At 47.7% G+C, this 27,093-nt stretch overlaps 8 protein-coding genes across 10 annotated transcripts; 7 read left to right on the top strand and 1 right to left on the bottom strand.

The window, feature by feature from the left end:
* Window positions 1–1,405: 1,405 nt before the first annotated feature.
* Window positions 1,406–3,529, bottom strand: LOC136194157 (heat shock 70 kDa protein 12A-like). The gene is made up of 4 exons (XM_065983212.1): window positions 3,101–3,529; window positions 2,822–3,040; window positions 2,649–2,768; window positions 1,406–2,588 (listed from the first exon to the last, which is right to left on the bottom strand). Exons 1-4 carry the CDS (start codon window positions 3,410–3,412, stop codon window positions 1,479–1,481), a joined length of 1,761 nt encoding a protein of 586 aa, XP_065839284.1. The 5' UTR covers window positions 3,413–3,529; the 3' UTR covers window positions 1,406–1,478.
* Window positions 3,165–10,784, top strand: LOC136194156 (uncharacterized). 3 transcript variants are annotated; one of them, XM_065983209.1, is made up of 11 exons: window positions 3,166–4,347; window positions 4,400–4,453; window positions 4,504–4,554; window positions 4,608–4,670; window positions 4,729–4,917; window positions 4,974–5,159; window positions 5,218–6,752; window positions 6,845–9,474; window positions 9,530–9,685; window positions 9,753–9,827; window positions 9,881–10,784. In XM_065983209.1, exons 7-11 carry the CDS (start codon window positions 6,591–6,593, stop codon window positions 10,182–10,184), a joined length of 3,327 nt encoding a protein of 1,108 aa, XP_065839281.1. In that variant the 5' UTR covers window positions 3,166–4,347; window positions 4,400–4,453; window positions 4,504–4,554; window positions 4,608–4,670; window positions 4,729–4,917; window positions 4,974–5,159; window positions 5,218–6,590; the 3' UTR covers window positions 10,185–10,784. The 3 variants fall into 3 exon arrangements, with proteins under 3 accessions (XP_065839282.1, XP_065839281.1, XP_065839283.1); XM_065983210.1 differs by having other exon boundaries at window positions 3,165–4,347; window positions 4,974–6,752; XM_065983211.1 differs by lacking the exons at window positions 6,845–9,474; window positions 9,530–9,685; window positions 9,753–9,827; window positions 9,881–10,784 and having other exon boundaries at window positions 3,199–4,347; window positions 5,218–5,604.
* A 111-nt stretch (window positions 10,785–10,895) lies between these two features.
* Window positions 10,896–12,808, top strand: LOC136194158 (heat shock 70 kDa protein 12B-like). Its single transcript, XM_065983213.1, has 3 exons — window positions 10,896–11,056; window positions 11,112–11,333; window positions 11,453–12,808. The coding sequence occupies exons 1-3, from the start codon at window positions 10,967–10,969 to the stop codon at window positions 12,737–12,739; spliced, it is 1,599 nt and encodes a 532-aa protein (XP_065839285.1). The 5' UTR covers window positions 10,896–10,966; the 3' UTR covers window positions 12,740–12,808.
* A 1,419-nt stretch (window positions 12,809–14,227) lies between these two features.
* LOC136193927 (uncharacterized) lies at window positions 14,228–17,193 on the top strand. Its single transcript, XM_065982936.1, has 8 exons — window positions 14,228–14,401; window positions 14,466–16,028; window positions 16,082–16,144; window positions 16,189–16,230; window positions 16,280–16,342; window positions 16,403–16,588; window positions 16,645–16,830; window positions 16,885–17,193. Exons 2-8 carry the CDS (start codon window positions 15,285–15,287, stop codon window positions 17,191–17,193), a joined length of 1,593 nt encoding a protein of 530 aa, XP_065839008.1. The 5' UTR covers window positions 14,228–14,401; window positions 14,466–15,284.
* A 151-nt stretch (window positions 17,194–17,344) lies between these two features.
* LOC136193926 (heat shock 70 kDa protein 12B-like) lies at window positions 17,345–19,481 on the top strand. Its single transcript, XM_065982935.1, has 3 exons — window positions 17,345–17,800; window positions 17,854–18,075; window positions 18,195–19,481. Exons 1-3 carry the CDS (start codon window positions 17,363–17,365, stop codon window positions 19,479–19,481), a joined length of 1,947 nt encoding a protein of 648 aa, XP_065839007.1. The 5' UTR covers window positions 17,345–17,362.
* A 1,744-nt stretch (window positions 19,482–21,225) lies between these two features.
* On the top strand, window positions 21,226–22,934 carry LOC136193925 (heat shock 70 kDa protein 12B-like). Its single transcript, XM_065982934.1, has 4 exons — window positions 21,226–21,672; window positions 21,755–21,955; window positions 22,013–22,714; window positions 22,875–22,934. Exons 1-4 carry the CDS (start codon window positions 21,226–21,228, stop codon window positions 22,932–22,934), a joined length of 1,410 nt encoding a protein of 469 aa, XP_065839006.1.
* A 103-nt stretch (window positions 22,935–23,037) lies between these two features.
* On the top strand, window positions 23,038–24,584 carry LOC136193924 (probable serine/threonine-protein kinase DDB_G0281745). The gene is made up of 4 exons (XM_065982933.1): window positions 23,038–23,095; window positions 23,150–23,212; window positions 23,263–23,415; window positions 23,466–24,584. Exons 1-4 carry the CDS (start codon window positions 23,038–23,040, stop codon window positions 24,293–24,295), a joined length of 1,104 nt encoding a protein of 367 aa, XP_065839005.1. The 3' UTR covers window positions 24,296–24,584.
* On the top strand, window positions 24,564–26,393 carry LOC136194327 (uncharacterized). Its single transcript, XM_065983412.1, has 5 exons — window positions 24,564–24,658; window positions 24,725–24,949; window positions 25,004–25,399; window positions 25,454–25,972; window positions 26,028–26,393. The coding sequence occupies exons 2-5, from the start codon at window positions 24,727–24,729 to the stop codon at window positions 26,348–26,350; spliced, it is 1,461 nt and encodes a 486-aa protein (XP_065839484.1). The 5' UTR covers window positions 24,564–24,658; window positions 24,725–24,726; the 3' UTR covers window positions 26,351–26,393.
* Window positions 26,394–27,093: the final 700 nt, after the last annotated feature.

Here is a 27,093-nt window from a genome sequence, read left to right as displayed (position 1 = left end):
GCCAGTCCGTCAAGGATGAGACGCAGATTGCTCCGCGCCGCACCCACCCTAGGCCCCAACTGAAGGAGAATCGGTGTGCGCTTCGCTTTTGAACGTCGTTAGCCCCGCCCATCGCGCTCATTGGTTCCTTGCGATCACGTGGGGATCATCTAGCGCTCTCGTTGGCTCTTTCGATTAGGTGCGAATTTTCAATACCGTTAGACTCCGGAAGTTACATCATAATCGTAGTCAGCATTTCTATTTTTGGCAGGAAATGATGCAAGTCATTGCAACATTTCACGCTTCAAGTTCAAGATGGCGTACAATGCCTCGTGGTCGCCGTCCTTCTTCTTCGCCGTTTCGTCTTACGTTTCGTAGATCCTCTTTCGCAGGCATTTCGTCGAACGCCCGGACGTCGAGAAACGAAGTCGACGAACACTTCGTCGAAGAATCGCGTCGCGTACACGAAGAAAACGGTCGATTTCGGCTTCGATAACGGAGTGGGAGCTAACGAATAATGCAAACTACGTCGTCGATAAGAGTACGAACGATTCGGTGTCGTTTTTCGCGACGAGAAAGGCGGATCCGTCCACGCGGACGTCGCCGATCGACTTTTGCCTCCATTTTTTTAGTGATCTACAACTACGAAGCGCATAGCGATCGAAAATTCACGCTGCAGTTCGGAGAAACCGTGGAAATATCGGAACAGTGCGACGGTACGCTTTCTATTCCCCAAAGGGGGCCTCACCGCATTTTTTCGCATCATCGTCTCTTTCGAAGTGCACATACGAACGGATTAATTAAAAGTACACGATTTTAATTATTTTTTATTTGAAATGTCAAGTGAATAAATTTGTGGCACGTGCTTCTTTGTATACCGCGCGCTACGTCACCTTCGAGGAGCAAAAACAGGCGTGAATGGCAAAGCTAGTCGAAATTCTAAAACGGGAATTCTCCGAAGGTTCCGACTCACTAGAAATAAACGAGCGTCAGTTGCAGGTGAGGCCTCTTTTGAGGATCCTTCGCCCCCTCGACGCTTTCTGCACAGGCAAAGGCCGATGCAGCGATCGGAAGCAGAGCTCTAAAGGAAGGCGACTACGAAAAAGCTGTCAGGTACATGACATCGGCTCTCGATTTGGACTCGCAGCTAGGAAATTTCACTTTCTTCAATAATCGTTCCGTGGCCTATTATCGTCTCGGATCTATCGAAAGAGGCATCGCCAAACGAGGCCTTCAGTGTCAATTCTTCACTGAAGCTCGAGACGCAGCCAGCACAATGATCATCGTTGGTACTGGTAGTCTACAGTAAAGGCTTGATAGGTGAAAGACCTTGACTTTAGGCGCTGTGCAAAGCTTCAAGTCTGATGTGAAGAGAAAGAGAGAAGTCTGGGCTATTGAAAGAGTCAGCAGCCAGACAGAAAAGACGTAAGTCCAGTAAACATCTTTAATTAATTCTAATTTTAATGAGTTAATTTTGGTCTAAAATATTCTGTTTTTTTTCAAATCATCAACAGTTCGACTTTACATCGACCGCCGCGCGTCGCGCCGACGTCCTTCGCCGTCACCTCGATTTCCGTCCGCCCGAACTTCATGGCGACGTCGACGCAGCCGTGACCATCACTACGACGCGATCTCAATTTAATCTCAATTCGTCCACATGCCTCCACGCCTTCATCCGTCGTATACGCAACCTCCTCGCATTTGCTCCGATAGACGCCGAACGTCACTCGCAGTTGCCCTGGATCGCACGTTTGGTACCGTCGCCTAACGACGTCATCCACGCCAACGGACTCATTGACTCGAACGAACGTATCAAAGACGTTGTGACGAAATTTCCTATCCGCTTCGACCTCGTCCTCGGGCAATTTCTCGAGCTTCGATACGCCGTACGTGTACGCGGATCGTCGCTCGGCTATGGCTCGCATATTGTGACCGAAGAGCACGGCGCCGTACAGAACGGCAACGGACGGATCTTTGGGAACGACGACTTTGACGCGATCGGCGAAACGACTCTTGAGCGCCTCTTGAAGAATGACTGAATTCGCGAAACCGCCGACAACGATGAGACTGCGCACCGTTTCGAGCTCTCCTAGCTTTAGCAATTCGTCGATGTGCTCGACTATTCGATCGATTACGGGATCGATTAATTTTCGCATAGTCGGAGCCTTGAACATGAGAGTGCCTCCTCGATGCAGCGTGATTTTTTCACCCTCTTCCGCGTGGTTCTGATTGTAATTGTCTAATTTTTTTTCGATGGAATCGCCGTCGCCGAAGTCTGCGTGAACTTGCTGGAGGTCTTTGGGAAGGCGTACGCAGAAGCTTTGATCGTCGTCCGTCGTCGCCTTCATTTTTTCCATTTCGAATTTCTGCATCACGTCGCTCCAGTCGGCCGGTACGCTCATTTTCATTTCTCGTATCACATCGAAGCCTAGGATGTTCCCCAGAAGCTTCTCGAAGTTTTCATCGACTCGGAGCGATCCCCACGGTCCGCCCGACGGCAGACACCTCTCGACGAGATAGCCGTCGTCTCTCGGCTCGTGGACGGTGCAGTCGACGGTGCCGCCGCCACAATCAGCAATCAGGTAGGGATCGCGAAGCGAGATCGTTTTCTGAAGGCCAAGTGACGTACAGGTAGTACAGGTACGGGTAAATACTTTAAGACGATTTACCTTCTCAGAGGCTGAGCTCTGCTTAGAGGGGGGTGGCGACGTGCGGACGTAGAGGCTTGCCACTTCGGGTTCTAGAGCAATGACAATGCGCTTGGGTTCGTCGGGGCTGGCTAGCCCAGCCTGTTGACTATATGTATACGCCTTTCTCTCTCTGGGTTTATGATGTCACTCACCTGGTAAGCAGCGTTTCTCATAAATTGTCGCGCTCTTTGAGTCCATATCGCGGGCACGGTGAGAACCCATTTGATTTTTTGACTTTCCATGCCGAAGCAGGATCGACCGATTGCTCTCTCCGCCGTTTCTTTGAAATGGACGAGAGCGTGGCTGAAGACGACTATTGCTTTTATCTCCTTTTCGTTCCTCGCCTTGATCCACGTTTCGTCGCTGAGATTCTGGTAATAATTAATTCAATTTTAAAATCGAGTCCCCCATTACTAGGAGAAGTCCCCAACCTTAGTCGCGTGCAGTTCCATCTTGAATCTTTCAAAGTAGAACCACTTTTGCGCTTCCTCTTTTGAGAGCGATAGTACGTGACTGCGCGCCGCTTCGCCGAACGAGTGGAACTCTTTCTTAGGCGTGAGTAGAATGATCGTTGGGACGTTGATCTCCGTCGCGGGCCGTTTGACTTTCTTCGGAAATTTTTTCAGCGAGAACATGAAACCGCTGTTTGCTGTGCCGAAGTCGATTGCGACGACGGCGTCGTATTCGGGCTCGAGGTCTTCGATGGTATATTTCACGTCAGACATATATGAAGCCTTACTCATGCAAGGGCACGGTCGCGCGTGATGCTGCACTGATGCAAGTGTCTGCCTTCTTGTGACACTTTAATTCGATCATCTCGCTTTCGATTTCCTGGTTTTGGTTCGGGGTCTAACGCACTTTCTTGAAAGTTGGGCCCCTTTTGAGGACCTTTCTCCGTATCCTGGGTTCTTCGCGTCTTTCGAAGATGACTACGCCGCAAGCAGATGCAGAAGATGGAAGTAAATCTGCCATCACAGTAAGACGTCGACGGAGGCGAGCAGACAAGATCTGCCGGCGTTTTTTCCGTGACGCGCAGCTCTGGATTGCCGAATCAATGGCAGAAGGCCTTCTAGACGGCGTAACTCTTATCGAGAAGGCAGAGCTGAGAAAATGCACGAAGGAAGCCTTTCTCGCAGCTCCGGAGTCCGATGTGCCAGCCTTCTTCGAAGAACTCGTGCTTCTAGTGACCGGTTCACCTAATCTAATTCGTCATAGGACTTTCTGCTGGTCTATACCTCAGTCAAAAGGGGTGTTGTCTTATGAGACGTACTGTGTAAACGTCGACGAATTTTCACTCGAGGCGGACACCCTAAGACGTGCAGACGTCTTTCCATGCTACAGACGTTACTCTCAGCACAATGACAACTGCAAATGTTCCGTAAGAGAAGCCAATGGAGAAGTGGTCCATAAGAATTATATGTCGAATCCTCACCTCTTGCGTTTGATCATCCGGCTCAAGTCGTTGCGGAGGACTGCCCCTGGCGACTGCTACTGTGACAACGGATCTTTTGAGCGATGTCTTCAAAATCCCCAAGAGCGATTTGTACCGTTGTGGCACTACGGGTGCAAATGCATTACACCACACCTTGTGGAACGAAAACGGAAATCTGAAACAGATTTCCCTGATCCAAAACGGGCCATAGCAACGTCTCGTTCAGATCAAAATGACCGAGATAAAGTGGGTTTTTAATTCGTGTTTTGAAGAACTTGTTAACTGAGGTGTCCTTCAGGTGAAACCGGAAGAAAATGGTTTGCAAGATAAGACTGAGTCAGAATCTCGCTTGGTACCCCTATTTCATTTTATGTATTAATTAATTAAATATCTTCTGCTTAGGACGTCTCTGAGCTCAGGAAAGAGTTGGATGACGCCAAACGTCGATATGAGGTTGTGGGTCATACTGAGGGGAGGAAAAAGGCTATAATAATTTTGCTACGCAGGAAGAACTAGAGAAGAGGGATTTTAAAATTCGAGAATTGCATAAGCGATTGGCATCAGCTGAGGCACGTGCTTTTGAAAGGATCTAATAATAATAATAATAATAATTTATATTGTGTTTAGGAGAAGCTAAGCAGGACAAGGAAGGTGGAAAAAGAGAAGATTTCCGATCCCTCTCGTCCGAGTGTAGTGGCCAAGCGCTTTAACGATTTATTTCTGCATAGCCATCAACTATCTTCATCTGCTGAAGACCTTGAAAAAGAGAAATTCGATGTTGAGAAATGTACCGGGTTTATTCTAAGTCTGGTAAAGGTACAGTACCATACGTACAATTGCCATTCACGCATCTTCCAATATCTTCTATGTAGACTGTACTGTCGATGACGCAGTCTCACCTTCAGACCATGGGCAAAACGCTCAAGAAGGCCATGAAGCTGGAAGTCTCGGATTCTCCGAGTTTTCAAGCTGATAAGACCGTCAACAATTGTGTCATTCAGCTGTGCAAGGTAGCATCTAGTGGTCAAATAGGAGACATTCACACTGACATTCTAATGGTACTTTATATTATACACCGTTCACTACCTAGAACAGACTGGCATTGTCTTTTGTTAGAGTGCTTTAACCTTTGTTGAGAAAAACCACTTCAGAGTGTATCGAAATTTGAACGAAGCCGTTTATGGATTTATTGAAAAATGTGTGCCCGTCGTGTGGGACATTGTCCTTCAACAGGATTGCCTCGACCTCATCTTTGCTGACAATCACTTGACGTTTGACGAACGACGACACGAGCGTGCCTACGGATCAGATCCGAATAATACAACAATAAAGTACGTCGTCTGGCCGTTGCTGGTGGATACGCTCGCGAAGCGAGTCCTGGTCAAAAGTAAGGTAGTGACGGGTGTTTTCCAAGCGACAGTGTAATTATTAAATGACAAGCGACGTACGGGTCTCCTTTTGCTGTAATTGATAATTGATGAAGAGTGACTGACAGCAAAAAGACTGAAAGCGAAAATCAAATTATCGTGACTCAGAGGGAGTCTCAGAGGGAGGGGCACTTTGGTCCAAGCGCTTTTCCGCATCCAACAATGGCAAACCACCTAGCGGACAAAAGCTGGTTCACAAGCGCCACGAGTCGAAGTCTCATAACGAGCCGTCGCGTCGAGGACTCGTATGCGACGACGCTAGTCAGCCGCGACTACGGAGCCGCCGCGACGGCGACGGCGGCGGGGGTCGTTGACGGCCACGTCATCGTCGCAATCGACATCGGCACGGCGTTCAGCGGCTACGCGTTCTCGTTCGAAAGCGATCGCTATAACATCTACGCCATGCGTCAGACGGATCGATGTCGCCCGCTCGAAAGCGGTCCGAGCCCGTGCAAAGTTCCGACGTGTCTTCTTCTCAAACCGAACGGCGCTTTTGTGAAGTCACTATATTAGAACGGGACTATATTAGAACAGCAACGCCCAATGATGTAAGGTGCTTGCGCAGTAGCAAACTAGGTTAAGATACGTAACCACCCCTGACAACGGCCCCGTAACTCAATTAGCGATTTTCAGCAAAGTTTTACGACGTTTTACACCGGCATACATACTGCACAGTGATGAATTTTATTTTTTATTGATTGGGACGCCTTGTCATGCCGAGAAGGTGAAAATAGAACAATAACTTTCTGTTCTAATATAGTCCTGTTCTAATATAGTACCTTCTAAGATGGCACTATTTTAGAACAGGGTCTATTTTAGAACAACCTCTTATCAGTGCAGAAGCAACGAAAACTCATGCCTGTCACCGCCTGGTAGCTACCGTGCATGGCCTGCATGGCCTGCATGGGTGCACGTTGGGACCGAGTCTGTTCTAATATAGTCCTGTTCTAATATAGTTCCTTCTAAGATGGCACTATTTTAGAACAGGGTCTATTTTAGAACACACCGAACAAACGTTTTACGAATGTTTAATATATACTAATTCGAACAAATGGACGTGCAATGCCAAGCGTTGCACCGTGGGAAGGTTTCCACGACCACGCGACATCAGGGACTCACTCTTCATCAGTCATGTCTCGCTCTGTCGCTTTCTTCTTTTGTTCGATCGTCCTTCTCATCGTTTTCAGCCTTCCTACTCAAATTAGAGGAGGTTCAAGCTCTGAGGTAAGCTCTGACCCTCTGCCACGTCAATGGCGTGGCATCCTCAGCGTGGCCGTCGTTATAATGGCTGAAACAATTTCTATTGCATGCTGTAGAGCGCTAGCGGAAGTTCTAGTGACGCAAACGACGAGACGCGTCGATCTCGTGAGACGAATAGGTCGAAGCGTGAGCGAGCAGCCGTTGGACGGGACAGCAAAGGGCGTGGTTTTGGCTGCATTCCTGATAACGTCTATGGCATTCTGAGGGATTGTGTGAGAAAGGGCAAGTGTCCCACGCTGTCTCGGGACTCACCATCATTTGCTAGAGACAAGGCCGCTTACAACTACTTTCAGAGAAACGTACTACGTTTTGAAAAATTTTTCTCTCCATGCGATGCGAGGGAGATCGAGTCCTTAGTGTTTGTCCATCCGTTTACTGGTAAACGCCAAATTGCCCTTCGGGATGCCGACGTTAACAGGATCATTTCGTGGTACTACGACGTGACAAAGGGCGAAGGATCACTGAAGCTGTGCAGCCGTATCGCGGAGCACTACGCGGGAATCTCCAAGAAGAGAATTCAAGAGTGGCTCAACTCTAACGAAGACCACTACAAGTTGGATCCAAAGTTCAGAAACAAGGGACCTATTGCGCCAGTGGAATCCAGACGACCTATGGGAAGGCATCAAGTTGATTTGGTCGATTTTTCTTCCTCGCCTTCAACAGCTAGCAATGGCAGAACTTACAGGTACGTTCTTGGAATTATTGATGTCTTTTCAAGATTCCTTATTCTGCGGAGATTGGAAAGTAAGCATTCCGATGTCGTTGCCGCAGAACTCTCAACATGTTACAGCATCATTGGCAAGCCCGGCATTTTGCAGTGCGATAGGGGAACTGAGTTCCGCGGCAGCGTTGACGACTATTGCAAACGAGAAAAAATTACAATCATTCGATCAACGCCATATCACCCTCAAAGCCAGGGAAAAGTTGAAAGGTCCCATGGCACATGGAAGCGTCGTTTTCTTCGAGACTCTATACTGTCGAGAGAGAAAAACGCGGCGTTTTCGTGGGCGGACAATATACAGGCATACCAGGATCTTTATAACGGTAGCCATGCGAGTCTTGGGAAACTGTCTCCGGCCGAAGTGTTTTTTGGAAGAAGGCTCAACGTCATTGGAAAATCTACAACTGAAAAAGTTGCATCAACTGAATCTGATGAATCGGAGCATGATCGCGATGGCGATGATGAAGATGAAACTGATTCTGATATTGAGCCTTCGGATGACAATGGTGTTTCCCGGAGCGGCAGTGAGGCGTTATTGCACTACAAACAGGCCATTTCCACTCAGAAGACAGCCAGTCGTGCGTCAGCCAAGGCAGCTGAGAAGCTTAAATCTTTCCAACCTAGCTACCAAATGTCAACGCCTTACGTGGCTGGGGACGAAGTACTTGTTCGATTACCATCATCGTCTCGAAGACCAAAGGGCAACAGGACATCACTAGTACAAAAGGGCACGATTCTTAAAAAAAACGTCAGAGGCAACAGCTATCTCGTGTCTTACATTTGTACAACTACCCAGGGAAAGAAAGCACGAAAGACTGGAAATTTTAATGTGCGGAACATAACATCTCGCTGTCGAAAGGACGAAAAAGACCGTCGGGAGAGGTTCCAAACGTCAACATTTGACAAAGCCGGTGAATCGGGCACGCTATGGTCAGCTGCAAGGAAACAAGGCTGCAAAGCATCTATCCCCTCTGACTTAATAAACGTTCTGGAAGGTTTGGACAAGATAGTGTTTAAACCGGAGCACAGGGGCCTTCGCCGCCAACCTACAAAGAGAAAAGGGAAGAAAACTTCGCAAGATTTACGTACGCTTGAAAACAATTTGATGTCAATAGGCCTTCAGCCATTGGACGTTGGTGGTGGCGGCGATTGTCTTTTCCTTAGTTTAGCTCATCAGTATTTTGGCGATAAACGGAAAGGTGATCTCATGAGAGAAATTGCAGCGCAATATATCAAAGGACACGCTCACCATTACCAGGATTTCCTTCCAAACATGTCCGTTGATGACTACCTCAATCAAATTTCGCAACCAGGAGTGTGGGGAGACCACATTGACATTCACGCAATAGCAAACGCTCTGAATGTCGAAATCGTCATTTTCGAGTCGTCCATTGATCATCAAGTAACCCTTGTTTCTCCTGACAATCCTAATGAAGAAACCCAACAGCTTATAATTGGCCATCTCGGTCAATACCATTACGTATCTGTCGAGGATTTGAAAAGCAAAACTGATGGAGGCCGCCAAGAAGACGGTCAAGAGTTGTTTAAGACGGCAACCTGGGGTGAATCAACAAAAGACGGACTGAAACTAGCCAACTCTTGCCCACTTGATGGACCAATCACCTTCTTTGCTTTTCTTCTTAATGGGATCGCAGCAGTATCTGAGTTGCTTAAAAATCTAGCTCAAAAAGACTTAACGATTGCTCTGCTTGTTCATGTTGTTTCCCTCTGCAACAAAAATGAGTGGGGAGATGCTAAACTAACATGGCTAAAGGAGACTGGCCAATATGATGAGGTAGATCGAGGAACGTTTGTCAATTGCCTTGGCGGAGAGTCCGATCGTTTCTTCGACATCTTCGCTATATCTTCCGCTGCATCGATTGAAGGGGTAGAAACGTGGAGATGTGTAAATGAACACTGCCCCCATCCGGTCACTTCGTTCAGAAGACGAACAATTACTGTGGGGTATGCAACGACCTAATAAAATAATGCTGTGTAGATATGATTTACATCTTTACAGGGGTCCACCTAATGTGAGAAGCATAGCCGGTCGGTTTGCGGAGTTCTTCAAACGGTCTCGTACCAATAGTTGCACGGCATGCGGAAAAAGTAATTCAATTCACGTTACCCGCGAAGTCAAGTCGTGGAACCCATTTGTGGTTGTGAATCTTTTCGGGTACAAACATATTTTGCACGCGTAACCTTTATCCTAATTTTAAATGTTGTTACCTTGGTACTTGCAGGGTTGGATTCCACATTTCCTTCAATGAAATTGAGAAAGTTGTAATACTTCCACCCGGGCACCCAGCTGGAAAAAGGTAATATACAATATAAAATGAGTGACAATTCACAATTTATGTACTGTTGAAAGGTTCGTACTTGCAATGGTTTCCGTTGCAACCGATAACGGGGGTCATTTCTGCGCTATCTTCCGTGTGAAAGAAAACGAATGGCTGCAGTATGACGGGATGAAGCGTCCAACTATCACTCCGCTGAAAAAAGAAGCTACGGAGCTGTGCAACGACCCCTATCATGTCACCTGGGCAATTTATGTCGACTTGGAATATGTCAAAGACAATTTCAAAAGACTTTATCGTGAGTTTGACCAGCTCATTGACAATCGGCCTGGTCCCTATTGGAAAACCACGCCCGGAAGAACGGAGAGAAAGAAGTAGTCCCAGACAGAATAAGCGGCTAAAAGTAAAACTAACTTAAGAAGAGTTGTGTTGACGTTCAGTTAAGTTGCGTCCTTTGACGCGGTACAATTAGCTAGTAAGTTACCGGTGTTTAGTAAGCGCGAACGTTTGACGTTTTCACGTCTACTTTGACATACTTACAGTAATCGCTAACGTTCAGCGAAAACTAAGTATTCTCGTTATTCATGCATGAAAGGAAAACATTCGTAAAACGTTTGTTCGGTGTGTTCTAAAATAGACCCTGTTCTAAAATAGTGCCATCTTAGAAGGAACTATATTAGAACAGGACTATATTAGAACAGACTCGGTCCCAACGTGCACCCATGCAGGCCATGCAGGCCATGCACGGTAGCTACCAGGCGGTGACAGGCATGAGTTTTCGTTGCTTCTGCACTGATAAGAGGTTGTTCTAAAATAGACCCTGTTCTAAAATAGTGCCATCTTAGAAGGTACTATATTAGAACAGGACTATATTAGAACAGAAAGTTATTGTTCTATTTTCACCTTCTCGGCATGACAAGGCGTCCCAATCAATAAAAAATAAAATTCATCACTGTGCAGTATGTATGCCGGTGTAAAACGTCGTAAAACTTTGCTGAAAATCGCTAATTGAGTTACGGGGCCGTTGTCAGGGGTGGTTACGTATCTTAACCTAGTTTGCTACTGCGCAAGCACCTTACATCATTGGGCGTTGCTGTTCTAATATAGTCCCGTTCTAATATAGTGACTTCACAGCTTTCCATTCGTTCGGCGGCGAAGCGATGGAGTACTACAACAGGGAGCTCAACGGACGCGAGCAGAAGGAATGGTTGTTCTTTGAGCGATTCAAAATGAGTCTCCATTCCGAGAGAGTGAGTTTGCGGGGTTCCATTCGCGTCACATGACGTCTCGACTCGACCCTTCTAGGCGTTGTCTCGCAAGACGCAGGTCGCCGCGGCGAACGGACGCGCCTTGCCGCTCGCAACCGTCTTCTCGCACGTCCTACGTTTCTTCCGCGATGCCGCTATTCGCGATTACGGCCAGGCAACCGAATCGGAGATCGGCGTCACGGACATCAAGTGGGTGATCACCGTGCCGGCAATTTGGAACAACGCGGCGAAGCAGATGATGAGAGAAGCGGCGTACGAGGTAAAAAGAAGACATTCCGAATATATGACGTCATAAGTATGACGTCACATTTTTGACGTCATAATTGGAATGTTTTACTGTTCATTTCTGGGGTTATTTTCTGACTATTAATTTCTCAGGCCGGACTTGCCTCCCAAAGAGAACCGGATCGCGTGAAGATCGCCTTGGAGCCAGAGTCCGCCTCCATCTACTGCAAATCGCTACAGGACATCGGTCGCGACGAGGAGAGAATCAGCGAGGCAATTCAACCGGGCAAACGCTACGTGCTCGCCGATCTGGGCGGCGGCACGGCCGACGTCGCCGTGCATGAAATTCTCCCCAACGGAACGGTGAAGGAGCTCCACTGCGCAACGGGCGGCGCGTGGGGCGGCACGTACGTCGACCAGAACTTCGTCGCGCTTCTCGAACGAATATTCGGTGCCGACACAATCGCCGACTACCGAGCCGAGCATCCAGGCGAGTGGATCGACTTGGTGTCGGTGCGATTCGAGCGAAGCAAGCGTCTCGTCAGTCGCGGCACGACGGCGCACGTCGAACTTCCGCACAGTTTTCATTCGTTTCTGACGAGCAACGGGTCGTCGGTCGAGGACTGCATCGTCGCCGCGGGCGACGTGAATTTGAATTTTCGACGCGGTGTCCTGGCGATCAAGTATCCCGTCGTCGAGACGCTGTTCAAACCCGTCTTGGATAACATCGCTCAGCATTTGAAGGGTGTACTTCGCAACGTCGGTCGCGTCGATTATTTGATTCTCGTCGGCGGTTTCGCCGAGTCGCAGTTGCTCCAGGCCGAATTTCGTCGTCAGTTCGAGCGGCCGTATAATATGCGAGTCATGGTGCCGTCCCAGTGCACGCTCGCCGTCGTTATGGGAGCGGTGCTCTTTGGGCACAATCCGAGTGAGATTACGTCGCGGCGCGTGAGATATAGCTACGGTATTGAGTGCGTGGACGAAAGCGCGCAGGTGTCGGAGAGCTCTCCGCGTAGACCGCCCACCGCCCATGATCCTTATGACAGCAGTCTCTCTGTCAGTCCGATACGTTCGTCAATCTTTGCGCGGAGGGAGCCCCGTGACGAATTTCGTCGCTTCGCTGTTTTTGTTGAGAAGAATCAGGAAGTTGGTGTTGATGAGGAGGTCGAGCATCCGTTCTTGCCGTTTTATCATCATCAGACTGAAGCGAACGTTGACGTGTATGAGTCGGATCACGAGGGTACGCGATATGTTACCGAGAGGGGAGTTCGGAAGGTCGCCGAAATGAGACTGCCTATGCCCAATTCGCATTTAGGTTTAGATCGTGTGATTGAAATAAGCATGAAATTTGGCTTGACGGAGATTACAGTTTCGTCGATTGATCGGTCGAGTGGGAGAAAGGTGGAAGAGTCTGTCAAGTTGGATTTTTTGAGAAATTAGGTAGCTGTTTTTTTAGAGTATGTGTAGAAAAGGCTCTATATATAGAAGGCCTCCCCGCGTCACAGGTCACATGAACAATCCGACAGGTCGCGCAGGCAGTACTTCGAATTCTACTCAGCAGGAGACACATCCGAAACGAGAGACGACTAGTAAGTCTTTGCGAAAACTCGTACACGTACGTACGTACGTTTGTCGATCGGCCGCCGTCGAACGTTCACGTCGAAGTCCGATTCAATAGGCGGAAACGAGCTCTCCTGCCTCATCTCTGCTTCAACTGTCGCTCGAAAGCTTCTGTAGATGTAGTTAGAGTAGGTTATCGAGCGCTGGGGTCAGGGAGAAGGACGTGGCAACGCGAGGCTACGTCGGAGTGACGTCACCATCTGTCGCTCTTCCCAGAGGCCTGGCTCTTCCATGCTGTCTAGAGCAATGTCGCTCGTAGAGACGATTCTAAATAGATTAAGGAAGTACGCTCTCAAGCTGATCTTTTATCACCGGTGATATACCGCCCGCAAAAAAGATCACCCGTATAAAATACCAGCGCGGTACCGTGAATGCTCCATTTTTATCTCGCACTCTATTTACCCTCTGCGATCAATATTCCTGCATTTGGCGCTAAATTACCCACGGGAAACATAGCTGTGGCCAATATCTTAACGCCAAATACCCGCGGATATCATAGCTGTTGCGAATGTTCCTATAATGCAATTATTTTTAGATATAAACGGAATCATTGATCTTCTTACTCTATGCATTATACAAAGATTTGAAAACAACTTGACAAATGACCGCAAAAGAAAACAAAATCAATTTTCTGTTCTGGTAGCCGTACCAGACAATTTTACCACCTTTGATATCAGCACTTTCTTGAACAACAACATCAGCAAACTGCTCTGGACGTACGCCAATCCTCGTAAAATGACAGCTGCAAGTAAAACAAATATTCACGCTGAGCACCAACTTCTTAATTCTAATACATTCGACAATTGCAAGAGAATGAAGTTTAAATTTATTCTTTTGTATACGTGGATAGCACCTTGCAAAGACTGTGCGAGTCTTATTGTGGAAGAAATACACCGTTTCTTCCCAGGAACACCTGCTTTTGTTCGATACACAACCAATGCGTTTGAAAGCGACTCGCACGTCGAAGAAGTGACCAAAATGCTGAATGATGAGGGGATCAGAACAGGAAAAGTTAAATATTTGAAAAACCGAGTCGGCCGTCGTGACACCTTACCCTAATGCAAAGAAGAAGAAACTTATGTGCACTGTATAAGTGCATGTAAATATGATATGCTTCCGTTTATTGAAAAATGTTCACTGTATCAGTGTATAATAAATATATCTATATATTATAGGGACTCCGTACCCACACGACACTACACTACAGACTATTTTTATTTTCCAGCCGACCACCGCATGGAAACTCCAGGTAAGTCGAGTACACATGCGCACAAAAAATCTACCGAAAGACGAACTCTTACGCCAAAGCGGGGAAGACTAGTGGCACGGGCACCTGAAAACGGCCGCTAGGGAAGATTGATCAGCGGCATGGAGACGGAAATTGCCGGAATTTGTTTCTGCTTTGGCATTGCAGTGTCAGAAATTGCAGTGTCGCTTCAATGGAATGAGTTTCGCTGCGTGGGAAAGCGGGACAAATGAGAGGTAGGCCTAAGACCGAAAATGTCTTCGAAGTAGTGAAGAAGGCTTCAGTACGTCCATTTCGTAGTCTAGTAGCCTGAGGGAATCCGATGAGCATTAGCCAATACGCCATGTTTTGCAAGGCTGGCGGAAGGTTCTTCATCATCAAGGTTTGTCACATCCTCTTTGGGGTCCCTCCTGGTGTAGGCGTGCACTTAGGGGGCAGGCCTTTCTGCGGTGTACATAGAGATGCTGTGCCAGTGCCCACGCTTTGGGCGTAGACTGATTTCATGGCCGAATCTAAAGCTAGGGCATAGATGTAAGAGACAGTGTCTCTTACATCTATGGCTAGGGCTTTGATTTCTGAACGTGTAATTGAGGGCGGGTTGGAGCTCGAGCGGGGCTGATGGCGCAGCAACGCGAGAAACTCCCATCAAATAGACGTGTAAATCGTGTATGTACGCAGCAGAGAGTGCAGTGGGGACGACATTCGGTCTGTCTTAGTACGCTAGTATACATGGGTCCTTGTTCCCTTGCACTAAGGTTCTAAACAGTCGGCGGCTGCTAGTAGGTAGGGCGTTCTGGAGGCTAGAAGGTTGTAGCTCCTTTCCCTCGAACATTATTTAGACCATTTCTCAATGGATGTATAAGGTAATATAGGTTTATTGAAGTACAGTGTGCGGAGTTTGCAAGTCAACAGTCACTCTTTTTTTCTCATTCATTTCCATGCTGTTGGCTACGAAGTCGATAGCGGCCGCCGCGTGACCTTCTTTGACAGCATAATTTAATTTTGTTGCTTTCGATTCCCTGGTCGATTCCCTTGCTTCGGCTAACGCACGTTCTTGAAAGCTGGGCCCCATTTGAGGACCCCTTCTCCGTCTCCTGGGTTCCTTCGCGTCTTTCTAAGATGAAGAGGTCGCGAACGGATGACAAAGACGTCAGTAAATCAGCCTTCAGGGTAGGACCTCGACAGAGGCGAACAGACAAGATCTGCCGGCGTTTTTTCCGTGACGCGCAGCACTGGATTGCCGAACCAATGGCAGAAGGCCTTCTAGACGGCGTATCTCTTATCGAGAAGGCAGAGCTGAGAAAATCCACAAAGGACGCCTTTCTCGCCGCCCCGGAGTCCGATGTGTCAGCCTTCTTCGAAAAACTCATGCTTCTAGTGACCGGTTCACCGACTCTGTTTCGTCATGTGACTTTCTGCTGGTCTAGACCTCATTCGGAAAAGGTGTTGCCGTATGTGACGTACTGTGAAAACGGTGACGAATTTTCACTTGAAGCGGACACCCTGAGACGTGCAGACGTCTTTCCGTGCTACTGTCAGCACAGTGACTACTGCGGATGTTACGTCAGAGAAGCCGGTGAAGAAGTGGCCCATAAGGATTATCTGTCAAATCCGCACCTGTTGCGTTTGCTCATCCAGCTCAAGTCGTGGCGGAGGACAGCCAGTAGTGACTGCTTCTGTGACAACGGATCTTTTGAGCGATGTATTCAAAATGCCCAAGAGCGATTTTCACAGTTGTGGCACTACGGATGCAAATGCATTACTCCAAAGCTTCTGGAAGGAAAAAGGAAATTGATTGCTAAAGTCCTTCATCCAAAACGAGCCATAGCAACGTCTCGTTCATATCGAAATAGCCAAGATAAGGTGAACTTTGATTTGTGCTCTAAAGCGCACGTGTTAACTGAGGTGTCCTTCAGGTGAAACCAAAAGGAAATGGTCAGGGAGATTTCCAAGAGAAAACTGAGACAGAAGCTTGCTTGGTACTTCCGTTTCTTTTACTAATCAATTAAACATTTTTGCTCAGGATCTCATGAAGGAGTTGGCTGACGTCAAACGTCAACATAAGGTTGAGGGACTTATTGAAGGGAGGCTGCAATAATGATTTTGCTACGCAGGAAGAGCTAGAAAAGAGGTATAATAAAATTCAAGAATTACATAATCAATTGGTAATAGTTGAGGTATACGCTCTTGACGTGATCTAATCTAGTAATAACGATTTGTTTTGTGTTTGGGAGAAGCAAACGAAGACTGCAAAGAAGGTGGAAAAAGAGAAGATACCTGATGCCTCTCGTCCAATTGTAATGGCCAAGCGCTTTAAAGATTTATTTCTGCACAGCCATCAAATATCTTCATCTGCTGAAGACCTTGAAAAGGAGAAATTCAATGTCGAGAAATGCACCGAGTTTATTCTAAGTCTGGTGAAGGTACAGTACCATACGTACAAATGCCATTCACGCGTCTTCCAATATCTTCTATGTAGACTGTTCTGTTGATGACACAGTCTCACCTTCAGACCATGGGCAAAAGGCTCAAGGACGTTATGAAGCTGGAAGTCTCGGATTCTCCAACCTTTCAAGCTGATAAGACCGTCAACAACTGTGTCATTCAGTTGTTCAAAGTAGCATCGACTCGTCAAATAGGAGAAATTCACTCTGATATTTTAATGGTACTGTACTATATAAACATCTAGCTAAAACAGATTGGCATTGTCCTTTGTTAGAGTGCTCTATCTTCCGTCCAGGCAAGCGACTCAAAAGCATATCGAGCTTTGGAGGATGCCGTATTTGGCTTCATTATAAAATGTGTACCTGTTGTGTGGGACATTGTCCTTCAACAGGATTGCCTCGACCTCAACTTCGCCAACGATCACAAGATATTCGACGAACGACGACACGAACGTTTCTATGGATCAGATCCGAATGGTCAAGCAATAAAGTACGTCGTCTGGCCGTTATTGGTGGATACGCTTGCGAAGCGAGTCCTGGTCAAAAGTAAGGTAGTGACGGGTGTTTTCGAAGCGACAGTGTAATTATTAAATGACAAGCGACGTACGGGTCTCCTTTTGCTGTAATTGATAATTGATGAAGAGTGACTGACAGCAAAAAGACTGAAAGCGAAAGCGAAAATCAAATTATCGTGACTCAGAGGGAGTCTCAGAGGGAGGGGCACTCCACCCAAAGCGCTTTTCCGCATCCACAATGGCAAACCACCTAGCAGACAAAAGCTGGTTCGCAAGCGCCGCGAGTCGGGGTCTCATAACGAGCCGTCGCTTTGAAGACTCGCATGCGACGACGCTAGTCTGCCACGACTACGGAGCTTCGGCGACGGCGACGGAGGCCGTCGAGGGCCACGTCATCGTCGCGATCGACATCGGCACGGCGTTCAGCGGCTACGCGTTCTCGTTCGAGAGCGATCGCTATAACATCTACGCCATGCGTCAGACGGATCGATGTCGCCCGCTCGAGAGCGGCCCGAGCCCGTGCAAAGTTCCGACGTGTCTTCTTCTCAAACCGAACGGCGCTTTCCATTCGTTCGGCGGCGAAGCGATGGAGTACTACAACAGGGAGCTCAACGGACGCGAGCAGAAGGAATGGTTGTTCTTTGAGCGCTTCAAGATGAGTCTCCATTCCGAGAGAGTGAGTTTGCGCGTCCATTCGCGTCACATGACGTCTCGACTCGACCCTTCTAGGCGTTGTCTCGCAAGACGCAGGTCGCCGCGGCGAACGGACGCGCCTTGCCGCTCGCAACCGTCTTCTCGCACGCCCTACGTTTCTTCCGCGATGCCGCTATTCGCGATTACGGCCAGGCAACCGAATCGGAGATCGGCGTCACGGACATCAAGTGGGTCATCACCGTTCCGGCGATTTGGAACAACGCGGCGAAGCAGATGATGAGAGAAGCGGCGTACGAGGTAAAAAAGAAGACATTCCGAATATATGACGTCATACGTATGACGTCACATTTTTGACGTCATAATTGGAATGTTTTACTGTTCATTTCTGGGGTCATTTTTGACTATTAATTTCTCAGGCCGGACTTGCCTCCCAAAGAGAACCGGATCGCGTGAAGATCGCCCTGGAGCCAGAGTCCGCCTCCATCTACTGCAAATCGCTACAGGACATCGGTCGCGACGAGGAGAGAATCAGCGAGGCAATTCAACCGGGCAAACGCTACGTGCTCGCCGATCTGGGCGGCGGCACGGCCGACGTCGCCGTCCACGAAATTCTCCCCAACGGAACGGTGAAGGAGCTCCACTGCGCGACGGGCGGCGCGTGGGGCGGCACGTACGTCGACCAGAACTTCGTCGCGCTTCTCGAACGAATATTCGGCGCCGACACAATCGCCGACTACCGAGCCGAGTATCCAGGCGAGTGGATCGACTTGGTGTCGGTGCGATTCGAACGAAGCAAGCGTCTCGTCAGTCGCGGCACGACGGCGCACGTCGAACTTCCGCACAGTTTTCATTCGTTTCTGACGAGCAACGGGTCGTCGGTCGAGGACTGCATCGTCGCCGCGGGCGACGTGAATTTGAATTTTCGACGCGGTGTCCTGGCGATCAAGTATCCTGTCGTCGAGACGCTGTTCAAGCCCGTCTTGGATAACATCGCTCTGCATTTGAAGGGTGTACTTCGCGAAGTCGGGCGCGTCGATTATTTGATTCTCGTCGGCGGTTTCGCCGAGTCGCAGTTGCTCCAGGCCGAATTTCGTCGTCAGTTCGAGCGGCCGTATAATATGCGAGTCATGGTGCCGTCCCAGTGCACGCTTGCCGTCGTTATGGGAGCCGTTCTCTTTGGGCACAATCCGAATGAGATTACGTCGCGGCGCGTGAGATATAGCTACGGTATTGAGTGCGTGGACGAAAGCGCGCAGGTGTCGGAGAGCTCTCCGCGTAGACCGCCTACTGCCCATGATCCCTATGACAGCACTCTCTCTGTCAGTCCAATCCGTTCATCGATCTTTGCGAGGAGGGAGCCCCGTGACGAGTTTCGTCGCTTCGCTGTTTTTGTTGAGAAGAATCAGGAAGTTTGTGTTGATGAGGAGGTCGAGCATCCGTTCTTGCCGTTTTATCATCATCAGACTGAAGCGAACGTTGACGTGTATGAGTCGGATCACGAGGGTACGCGATATGTCACCGAGAGGGGAGTGCGGAAGGTTGCAGAGATGAGACTGCCTATGCCCAATTCTCACTTAGGTTTAGATCGTGTGATTGAAATAAGCATGAAATTTGGGCTTACGGAAATTACGGTTTCGTCGATTGATAGGTCAAGCGGGAGAAAGGTGGAGCAGTCTGTGAAGCTGGATTTTTTGAGAAATTAGGTAAGCTGTTTTTTAGAGTATGTGTAGAAAATTTTCAGAAGCCTAATTCGTGTGAGTTAGGGCTAAGTGTTTAGTTATTTTGATGTCATGCATTCGCGCTGCTAAACTTAGCACAATGACGTAAGGCTCTATATGAAGCGCGTCATAGGTCACATGACAAATCCGACAGGTCGCGCAAGTACTTCGAATAATACTCAACAGGAGGAGACACATCCGAAACGAGATACGCGGCGGCTAACCCCGCCGATCACTAGTAAGTCTTTGCGAAAACTCGATCGGCCGCCGTCGAACGTTCACGACGTCGAAGTCCGATTCGATAGGCGGAAACGAGCTCTCCTGCCTCATCTTTAGCTTCGCTGCTTCTAGTGTCGCTCGAAAGCTTCTGTAAATGTAGCTAGAGTACGGTTATCGAGCGCTGGCCAGGGAGATCAGGGAGAAGGGCGTGGCAACGCGAGGCTACGTAAAAGTGACGTCACCATCTGTCGCATCCCCTCTTCCATGCTCTCTACAGCAATGTCGCTCGTAGAGACGATTCTAAATAGATTGAGGAAGTACGCTCTCAAGCTGATCTTTTATACCTACCGCCCGCAAAAAAGATCACCCGTATAAAATACCAGCGCGGTGCCGTGAATGCTCCATTTTTATCTCGCACTCTATTTACCCTCTGCGATCAATATTCCTGCATTTGGCGCTAAATTACCCGCAGGAAACATAGCTGTGGCCAATACCATGCTGTTGTTCTTAATTAATGCAATTCTTTTTAGTTCTAAACGGAATCATTGATGATCTTCCAACCATTATAAAAGAATTTCAAAACAAATCGAAAAATGACCGCGAAGGAAGTCAGTTTGCTTTTGTGCTATTTGCACCGGACAATTTCAAAAATCTACGCACTTGCTGGAACAACAACAAGCTCTGGACATACAAAACTCCCAAGAAAACGACAACTGAAAGCGATACAAGAATTCACGCTGAGCGCCAACTTCTGAATTCTTGTACTTTTGAGAATTGCAAAGGAATGAACTCCAACTTTAAGTTCATTCTTTTGTACACTTGGATAATTCCGTGCAGAGACTGTGCGAGTTATATTCTGGAAAAACTAAAAACGTTTCCAGAAACTCCAGTCTTTGTTCTGTACACAACTTACGGAGATGAAAAAGATCCCGAATTGCTAAATGAAATGAAAGAAAATATCAAAATGTTGAATGATAACGGGATAAGAGCAGAAAGAATTAAATATCGCAAACCCCGAGTCAGCCATCCTCAAATTTTACCTCCTTGAGAAAAATAATGCAAAGGAGCAACGACTAAACATTGCCACTACCTTTTGAATCACGTCCTCATGAAAGAAGCAGAAAAAAATGATATGATTTCGTACTTTGTTCGTCGTCTTTTCTTCTTTTCCTTTTATTTGTGCAATAAATAAATAAAAAACAAAAAAAAAAAAAACGCTACAAGCCGACACTACAACCTACATTTATTTTCATGGGAGGCTACAGCCTATCCGTTGTTTTTACGTACTGGTCTACTAGAGCAGCAGCAAATTCTGTGTCACTGCGTATACCGCGTGATAGGAGTTTTTGGCCAAGTAGGAGAATTTTGAACTCTTGTGTGATTGGTCATGGATTTCGTGGTGGGAAAATTGACGTTGGATAAATAGATCCGTGGATAAATGAGTCAAAACGATCGCGTCTCCTAGGCTACCCTTCTTAGGTATCCCGGATTTCGTGGGGAGAAGACGACGATGAGTTCATTGACAGCAGCTTCGTTGACAGCAGCGGCTGAAAGACGGCAGCGTTCTCGTGCTCGTGGCGTTTCCGGCGAAGGTAGCGAATCGATTCTCGAGCGTCATCGTTCGTCGATCGAGCGAAAGGGATACGTCGTCGCCATAGACATCGGAACGGCGTTCAGCGGCTACGCAATGTCATCTTCGCGCGACATATTCGCCATCTACGCATTGCGCGCCGAAGACCCGTTTCGCTGGGGGGTATGCGGCGTAGAGACGAAAATCCCCACCGTTCTTCTGCTCCGACCCGACGGAACGTTTCATTCGTTCGGGCAAGATGCGCTGACGCATTACAAAGATTTGGAGGAAGACGAGCAGAAGAAGTGGTACTTCTTTGAACGATTCAGGAAGAAGTGGTACTGGTACCCCTTCTTTGAACGATTCAAGATGAATTTATCCAAATTGGTGGAGTCACGTTTTCCCAGTTACTGTAGATTCGATTAATTAATAATTTTTGCTTGCTTGGGATCTTTCGCGAGGGACTAAGATTGCGGCGGATAACGGACGACTATTCCCTGTTGGGACTGTCTTCGCTCACGTTTTTCGCTACTTTCGCGACAAAGCCATTGAAGAGTACAATTTGTTTTCAACGACCGATTTGACGCAAGACGACGTGAAATGGGTAATCGCAGTACCCGCTATGTGGAGCGACGTCGCCAGGCAAATGATGAGAGAAGCCGCATACGAGGTAAGCGCGTCAAAGTCTATTACTTAGTTACTACATTTTATACATTATAATCAATAGGCAGGTCTTGCTTCTGAAGCGGAACCCGACAACGTGCAAATTGCTTTGGAACCGGAATCGGCGTCGCTCTACTGCGAATCACTCCAGTATCATGAGAACGCCAATGACGCTGATCGATTCGTGAGCAGCGTTTTTCAAGCTCGAAAACGCTACTTACTCGCCGATCTCGGCGGCGAGACGACCGACGTAGCCGTTTACGAAGTTTTCGGTTGTGGACTGATGAAAGAGTTGTACTGCTCCGTAGACGGCGCGCGGGGTGGCACGTACGTCAACAAGAACTACGTCAAACTTCTCGAGCAGATATTTGGTAAAGACGTCATTGACGAGTATCGAGCGACGTATCCTGGCGATTGGGTCTACGCAATATCGAAGTACTTTCGCGGCGCACTAATTTTGAATCATCCGGAAGTAGCAAAATTATTTGATCCGGTATTGACTAACATTTCCGATCATCTGAAGAGAGTCTTTGCTATGTTTGACTCAATTGACTGTCTCATTCTCGTCGGCGGCTTTGCTGAGTGTCGTCTGCTTCAATTGTTTCTTCGACGCGAGTTTGAAGAAGCAGGCGGCGTTCAGGTTATTGTTCCTCGGCAGTGTTCACTTGCTGTAGCAAAGGGTGCCGTTCTGTTGGGTCATTGGCAAACTTTGGCAGGAGTTTCGACGTTCGCTCTCTCCAAAAGCAGTTTCAAGAAGGATTTCACGGTAGGATACATCGCGTATGGCTCTGTATTGATAGCAGCCTTGCCGCGCATTTGCACACAAAAAATCAAAGATGGACATTAATTATTTAATTAATGTCGATTTTTACAACAGAAACCGATAAAATTGATTTTTTTATTCTGAGGAGAATAATTAATAATAGGATCTGAGTCGCCGTTCAGAAGAAACGGCTCTTGCTTTGGCTCAAAAAAAGAAGAATTAGAGGCATTGTTAATCGATGTTCAAGCGAAAAACAAAGAGATTGAGAATCAAGCTCAAGCGATTGGTGAGACATTTCGACTTCAACAAACATGTGGTAGTGATAGATGCATTTCACGACAGACGTATACAAACAAAGGTTGACTGCTTCGGAAAGGGATCGGGGTAATAATCTTTGATTTGATATTGCTCTCCTGCGTAACCTTGTCTAACCCTAAGTGCAATTGAAGGCCGCGGGTGAAGCCAAAGACGTACAAATTGAAAACGCACGAATTGAGCACGGTATGTTGTTATATTGACATTAATTTTGCTTATTCAATCGTGATTGCCAGAGAAATTGATTTCTGAATTGAGAGATATTACTGAAGAGATGGAAGAGAAAGAGAAGCAGCTGAAAATAGCAAGAGAACAAAACGATCTTTTGCACATTCCCATTGCAGACGTCACAATGACGGGAATTAAGCTTGGAGGAGGTTCTTTCGGAGGTGAAGTATAGCCAATTCAAAACTAATTATTAATTTAAAAAATTATTTAGAGGTGAAAGTGGGCTATTGGCGTGGCTGTCCCGTGGCTGTAAAGATGTTCTATGCGTGCCTGGAATCCGACTACTATCTTCGTCTTTTTCAACAAGAGATCTCCGTCTGTACTCGAGCTCGCCATCCCAACATCGTCTCCTTATGCGGCGTCACGACGGAAAACAACGTTCCTCTTCGAATAATCACCGAACTTCTCGAAGGCTCGCTTTCCGACGTCATTAGGGCCGCTCATCGTTCAGGACTGCCTCTCACTTTGCGAGAGCAGATTGATCTGGCGTTGGGGACAACGGCCGGTATCACTTATCTCCATCTACTCGGTTCAAAGGGAGTTTTGCACGGGGACATTCGCTCTTCAAATGTCGTCGTGACGGCGCTAATGGAGCCCAAGATATGCGACTTGGGCGCGGCTCGCTTTGTCGAAGTGTCTCTCTCAGCCGGGGCGTTGAGTCCTGAATATTTAGCTCCCGAACGAGACCCCGAGAAAGGTAGGATTCCTAATACGAAGATGGCTGACGTGTACAGCCTCGGCGTCACTCTCGTTGAGTTGATGATCGGGGAGCAACCGGTATCTGTCGATCGATTTGGGCAATGTTCCCGCGTCAGTTATCCGGCTGTGAAGCAAATGTGCCGTCAAATGATAAGCGTTGATCCAAGCAGGAGGCCAGGTGCGCAAGAGTGCTTGGCTCAATTGGAACGAGTCAAGAATTCCGACGAATACGATCAGTGTAATCCAAAGAGAATGGTAAAGGGTAAGCTGCATGGAGAAAGTCATTTGAGTCTTGTGGAGGCGCCGTGGCTACAGCGTCATATCTTGCCGGTTCATAAGTAAGCTTTTGCTCCTTTTTTGTTAGAAGTATTTGGGCAAACGTTACCTCTTTCGTGAGTAGTCTTTTTTATGTTATTTATCCGCGTTTAGGAGGTATGAGTTAGTACTAATGTGTCTGTGCTGAGCACCGCAGATCTTTCTGTCAAACGTTTTAGAGAGGCCTCGCTGTTTTCATTAATTAACCTTTTAAATGTGAAGTTGCTGTGTGCTTTCTTAAGTTTTTGTTATGTAGTTTTTTTATTGCTTGTGGCTGCCTAGTTCGCCTGGAAATATTTAATTAGCGGTGGCAAGACTTTTAGTATAGAGGGGTTGCACGGTGACGTCACAGCGCACGTGATCATCGACCGTGGTGGGCAAGCCTACAAGGTGGGACAGCTGTTCCGCATTGGGTTATTTAGGGTTTTTTCACCGATTTACCGTCGTTGTACGTAGATATGGTTCAAACGTGCTGCGTAATCGGATGCGCGAATCGATCGGAAAGCGGCAGTGGAATTCGCTTTTTCCGTATCCCTTCTTCCACGAATTCTGTGCGTCGTTCCTGCCAGACAACAGACGATTTACGCGTTCGACGACGCGAAAAATGGATAGCGGCAATCAGGAGGAAAGACTGGGCTCCCTCTGCCGATTCAAGAGTTTGCTCGGCTCACTTCATTAGCGGTACGAGAATGGTTTTTTACCTAAAATTTAATTAATCGCCGCGTCTTGCTACAGGCTCACCTTCACCGCTACAGGATGCAACAAACCCTGATTGGGTTCCCAGCGTGCGGATGGGGTACTCATTTTCAGCTGTGTCGACGAAGACGTCAATTGGCAGATACGAACGTCACGAAAGAAGGAGGGGGCTATTGTCTGCTGCTGAGAGTGAGGAATCCGTTGCTTGCACAATCGATATGACTGTGGACGAAAGCCTTATCGACGAAGCGAATGATGATACTTGCATGGCCTCTTCTTGTCAAACAGACATGTCTTTCACTGCCATCAAGGGGCTGGAAAGCGAGTTGCAGCGAATGACCGACGAACGAGACGGTTTGAGGGAGGCAATTGGTCAAATTTCTATCTCGTTCGACTTCTTGAAGAATAACAATTCTAAATTGAAGTTCTACACAGGTATTCAAATTTCATTACTGTTACATTACTCACTCAGTGTGTACTCACTCGTAGGTATTCATGAATGGCCTGTTTTTTACTCGTTGTTCCAGCTGGTTGAAGATGCCCTTCCTGAAGGGAACAAACTAACAAAGAAGGACATTTTCGTCATGTTCTTCTTAAAGATCCGTCTGAATCTAACGGACGAAGACATAGGCGATCGGTATGGCGTACATAAAAGTACGGTATCTCGGCATTTTCACCAAGTTCTGGATGTGATGCACATCAAATGTGCTCACCTGATTTGCTGGCCCGACAGAGAGACGCTTCGTCTGACAATGCCCACGTCCTTCCGCAAATTCTTCAAGTCCTGCTGTGTAATAGTCGATTGCACCGAGATATTCATAGAACGACCGTCCGACCTGCTTGCGAGAGCCCAAGTCTGGAGCAATTACAAACATCATTCGACAATCAAATTTCTGATTGGCATATCACCTCAAGGAACCATTTCGTTTCTTTCCCATGCAGCTGGTGGTCGTATGTCTGACAAAGACATACTGGAAAGTTCGGGCCTAACGCATCTACTGCTACCGGGTAGGTCAATACCTCTGCGTGACTGTGTTATGGTTATGACTGTCTTATGTCACAGGCGACGTAATTCTAGCAGATCGTGGATTTACCTGTCATGCCTACGCTCGACTTACCATGAGCGAAATTAAGATGCCAACATTTACCAGAGGCAGGAAACAGCTCGAGAAGATTGATGTCGACTGGAGTCGAGAGTTATCGCTGGTAAGGATCCATGTTGAGCGACTCATAGGCGTCCTGAAACAGAAGTACACGATCCTACAGAGCGTCATGCCAATCTCCTTCATCTCCAACAGCAGTAGCGGTAACTCAACTCTAGATAAATTGATTAGGGTATGTTGTGCTTGTGTTAACCTGTGTCCGTCCGTTGTCAGTGGAGAATAGACGTCATATTCACCCCCACTACTACCATTAATTGAACTACTCATTTAGCATTGTCTACTTTTCTGCAAGAGGGACAGTACCATTTGCCCTTTGGCACCGACTGCATTCTTAGGCAGTCGCAGTGAAACCATTTAATTCTGCATTTTTTGCTTTCGCAGAAGATCATCAGGCCCTTGCTTGGCTCGCCGCAGTAGCACCAGGAAGCAGAATCACTCGTATCAGTAGCGTCGATTACTTGCACGTCGTCACGACTGACGACCGGAACAGGTACGATATTGTCGGTGCTCACCACTGGCCTCCGCGTGTACCATTTCCCGACAATCTCCGGCAAAAGCCCGTAGGTAAAAAGTGACTGACGTTCTCCAATTTCTCTCGCATGAATTCAGGATCCGGATGAATACGCTCGACGGCCATTTCTTGTGGGGTCCACACCACAAAGTCGCAGTATGACACGCGACAGACATGAATTTGCATTTGTACCTGGTAATAGTACGCGTGATCTCCCGTCGGAAGTCCCCTCTGCCCAATGCCCACCTGGTAATAGTAGGCGTGATCTCTCTGAAGCATCCACTTCCCGTCAGTTTCCGTCAGGCAAAGATTGGCAGTGCTGCGCAGGGGGCTGTCTCGCACAGTGAACGGGCACTTCAATTCGACCGTGCCTTGACCGCAGCACTCGCAACAAACCAATGCATCCGGAGATGCACCAATGAATGAGCATTCCGGATCAAGGAAGAGGCCAGCAA

This window comes from Oscarella lobularis, chromosome 12 (genome assembly GCF_947507565.1).
Source record: "Oscarella lobularis chromosome 12, ooOscLobu1.1, whole genome shotgun sequence".
Lineage (NCBI taxonomy): Eukaryota > Metazoa > Porifera > Homoscleromorpha > Homosclerophorida > Oscarellidae > Oscarella > Oscarella lobularis.
Note: the sequence above shows the minus strand (reverse complement) of the source record. Positions and strands in the feature narration are given on the sequence as shown.

What these genes read in the sequence shown, in the direction of transcription:
- LOC136193924 (XM_065982933.1), top strand. Translation starts at nt 23,038, where the DNA reads ATGCATTTCACGACAGACGTATACAAACAAAGGTTGACTGCTTCGGAA. An exon ending in TGCTTCGGAAAGGGATCGGG is followed by an intron (nt 23,096 to 23,149) that starts GTAATAATCTTT and finishes TCTAACCCTAAG; the next exon opens with TGCAATTGAAGGCCGCGGGT. An exon ending in TGGAGGAGGTTCTTTCGGAG is followed by an intron (nt 23,416 to 23,465) that starts GTGAAGTATAGC and finishes AAAATTATTTAG; the next exon opens with AGGTGAAAGTGGGCTATTGG.
- LOC136194158 (XM_065983213.1), top strand. Translation starts at nt 10,967, where the DNA reads ATGGAGTACTACAACAGGGAGCTCAACGGACGCGAGCAGAAGGAATGG. An exon ending in TGAGTCTCCATTCCGAGAGA is followed by an intron (nt 11,057 to 11,111) that starts GTGAGTTTGCGG and finishes CGACCCTTCTAG; the next exon opens with GCGTTGTCTCGCAAGACGCA. An exon ending in TGAGAGAAGCGGCGTACGAG is followed by an intron (nt 11,334 to 11,452) that starts GTAAAAAGAAGA and finishes TTAATTTCTCAG; the next exon opens with GCCGGACTTGCCTCCCAAAG.
- LOC136194327 (XM_065983412.1), top strand. Translation starts at nt 24,727, where the DNA reads ATGGTTCAAACGTGCTGCGTAATCGGATGCGCGAATCGATCGGAAAGC. An exon ending in CTCGGCTCACTTCATTAGCG is followed by an intron (nt 24,950 to 25,003) that starts GTACGAGAATGG and finishes GTCTTGCTACAG; the next exon opens with GCTCACCTTCACCGCTACAG. An exon ending in TAAATTGAAGTTCTACACAG is followed by an intron (nt 25,400 to 25,453) that starts GTATTCAAATTT and finishes ACTCACTCGTAG; the next exon opens with GTATTCATGAATGGCCTGTT.
- LOC136193925 (XM_065982934.1), top strand. Translation starts at nt 21,226, where the DNA reads ATGAGTTCATTGACAGCAGCTTCGTTGACAGCAGCGGCTGAAAGACGG. An exon ending in AGATGAATTTATCCAAATTG is followed by an intron (nt 21,673 to 21,754) that starts GTGGAGTCACGT and finishes CGAGGGACTAAG; the next exon opens with ATTGCGGCGGATAACGGACG. An exon ending in TGAGAGAAGCCGCATACGAG is followed by an intron (nt 21,956 to 22,012) that starts GTAAGCGCGTCA and finishes TATAATCAATAG; the next exon opens with GCAGGTCTTGCTTCTGAAGC.
- LOC136193927 (XM_065982936.1), top strand. Translation starts at nt 15,285, where the DNA reads ATGAAGAGGTCGCGAACGGATGACAAAGACGTCAGTAAATCAGCCTTC. An exon ending in ATCGAAATAGCCAAGATAAG is followed by an intron (nt 16,029 to 16,081) that starts GTGAACTTTGAT and finishes GGTGTCCTTCAG; the next exon opens with GTGAAACCAAAAGGAAATGG. An exon ending in TTCACTCTGATATTTTAATG is followed by an intron (nt 16,831 to 16,884) that starts GTACTGTACTAT and finishes GTCCTTTGTTAG; the next exon opens with AGTGCTCTATCTTCCGTCCA.
- LOC136193926 (XM_065982935.1), top strand. Translation starts at nt 17,363, where the DNA reads ATGGCAAACCACCTAGCAGACAAAAGCTGGTTCGCAAGCGCCGCGAGT. An exon ending in TGAGTCTCCATTCCGAGAGA is followed by an intron (nt 17,801 to 17,853) that starts GTGAGTTTGCGC and finishes CGACCCTTCTAG; the next exon opens with GCGTTGTCTCGCAAGACGCA. An exon ending in TGAGAGAAGCGGCGTACGAG is followed by an intron (nt 18,076 to 18,194) that starts GTAAAAAAGAAG and finishes TTAATTTCTCAG; the next exon opens with GCCGGACTTGCCTCCCAAAG.
- LOC136194157 (XM_065983212.1), bottom strand. Translation starts at nt 3,412, where the DNA reads ATGAGTAAGGCTTCATATATGTCTGACGTGAAATATACCATCGAAGAC. An exon ending in TGGAACTGCACGCGACTAAG is followed by an intron (nt 3,041 to 3,100) that starts GTTGGGGACTTC and finishes AATTATTACCAG; the next exon opens with AATCTCAGCGACGAAACGTG. An exon ending in AGAGCTCAGCCTCTGAGAAG is followed by an intron (nt 2,589 to 2,648) that starts GTAAATCGTCTT and finishes CTTGGCCTTCAG; the next exon opens with AAAACGATCTCGCTTCGCGA.
- LOC136194156 (XM_065983210.1), top strand. Translation starts at nt 6,591, where the DNA reads ATGCCAAGCGTTGCACCGTGGGAAGGTTTCCACGACCACGCGACATCA. An exon ending in AGACGAACAATTACTGTGGG is followed by an intron (nt 9,475 to 9,529) that starts GTATGCAACGAC and finishes ACATCTTTACAG; the next exon opens with GGGTCCACCTAATGTGAGAA. An exon ending in GTGGTTGTGAATCTTTTCGG is followed by an intron (nt 9,686 to 9,752) that starts GTACAAACATAT and finishes TGGTACTTGCAG; the next exon opens with GGTTGGATTCCACATTTCCT.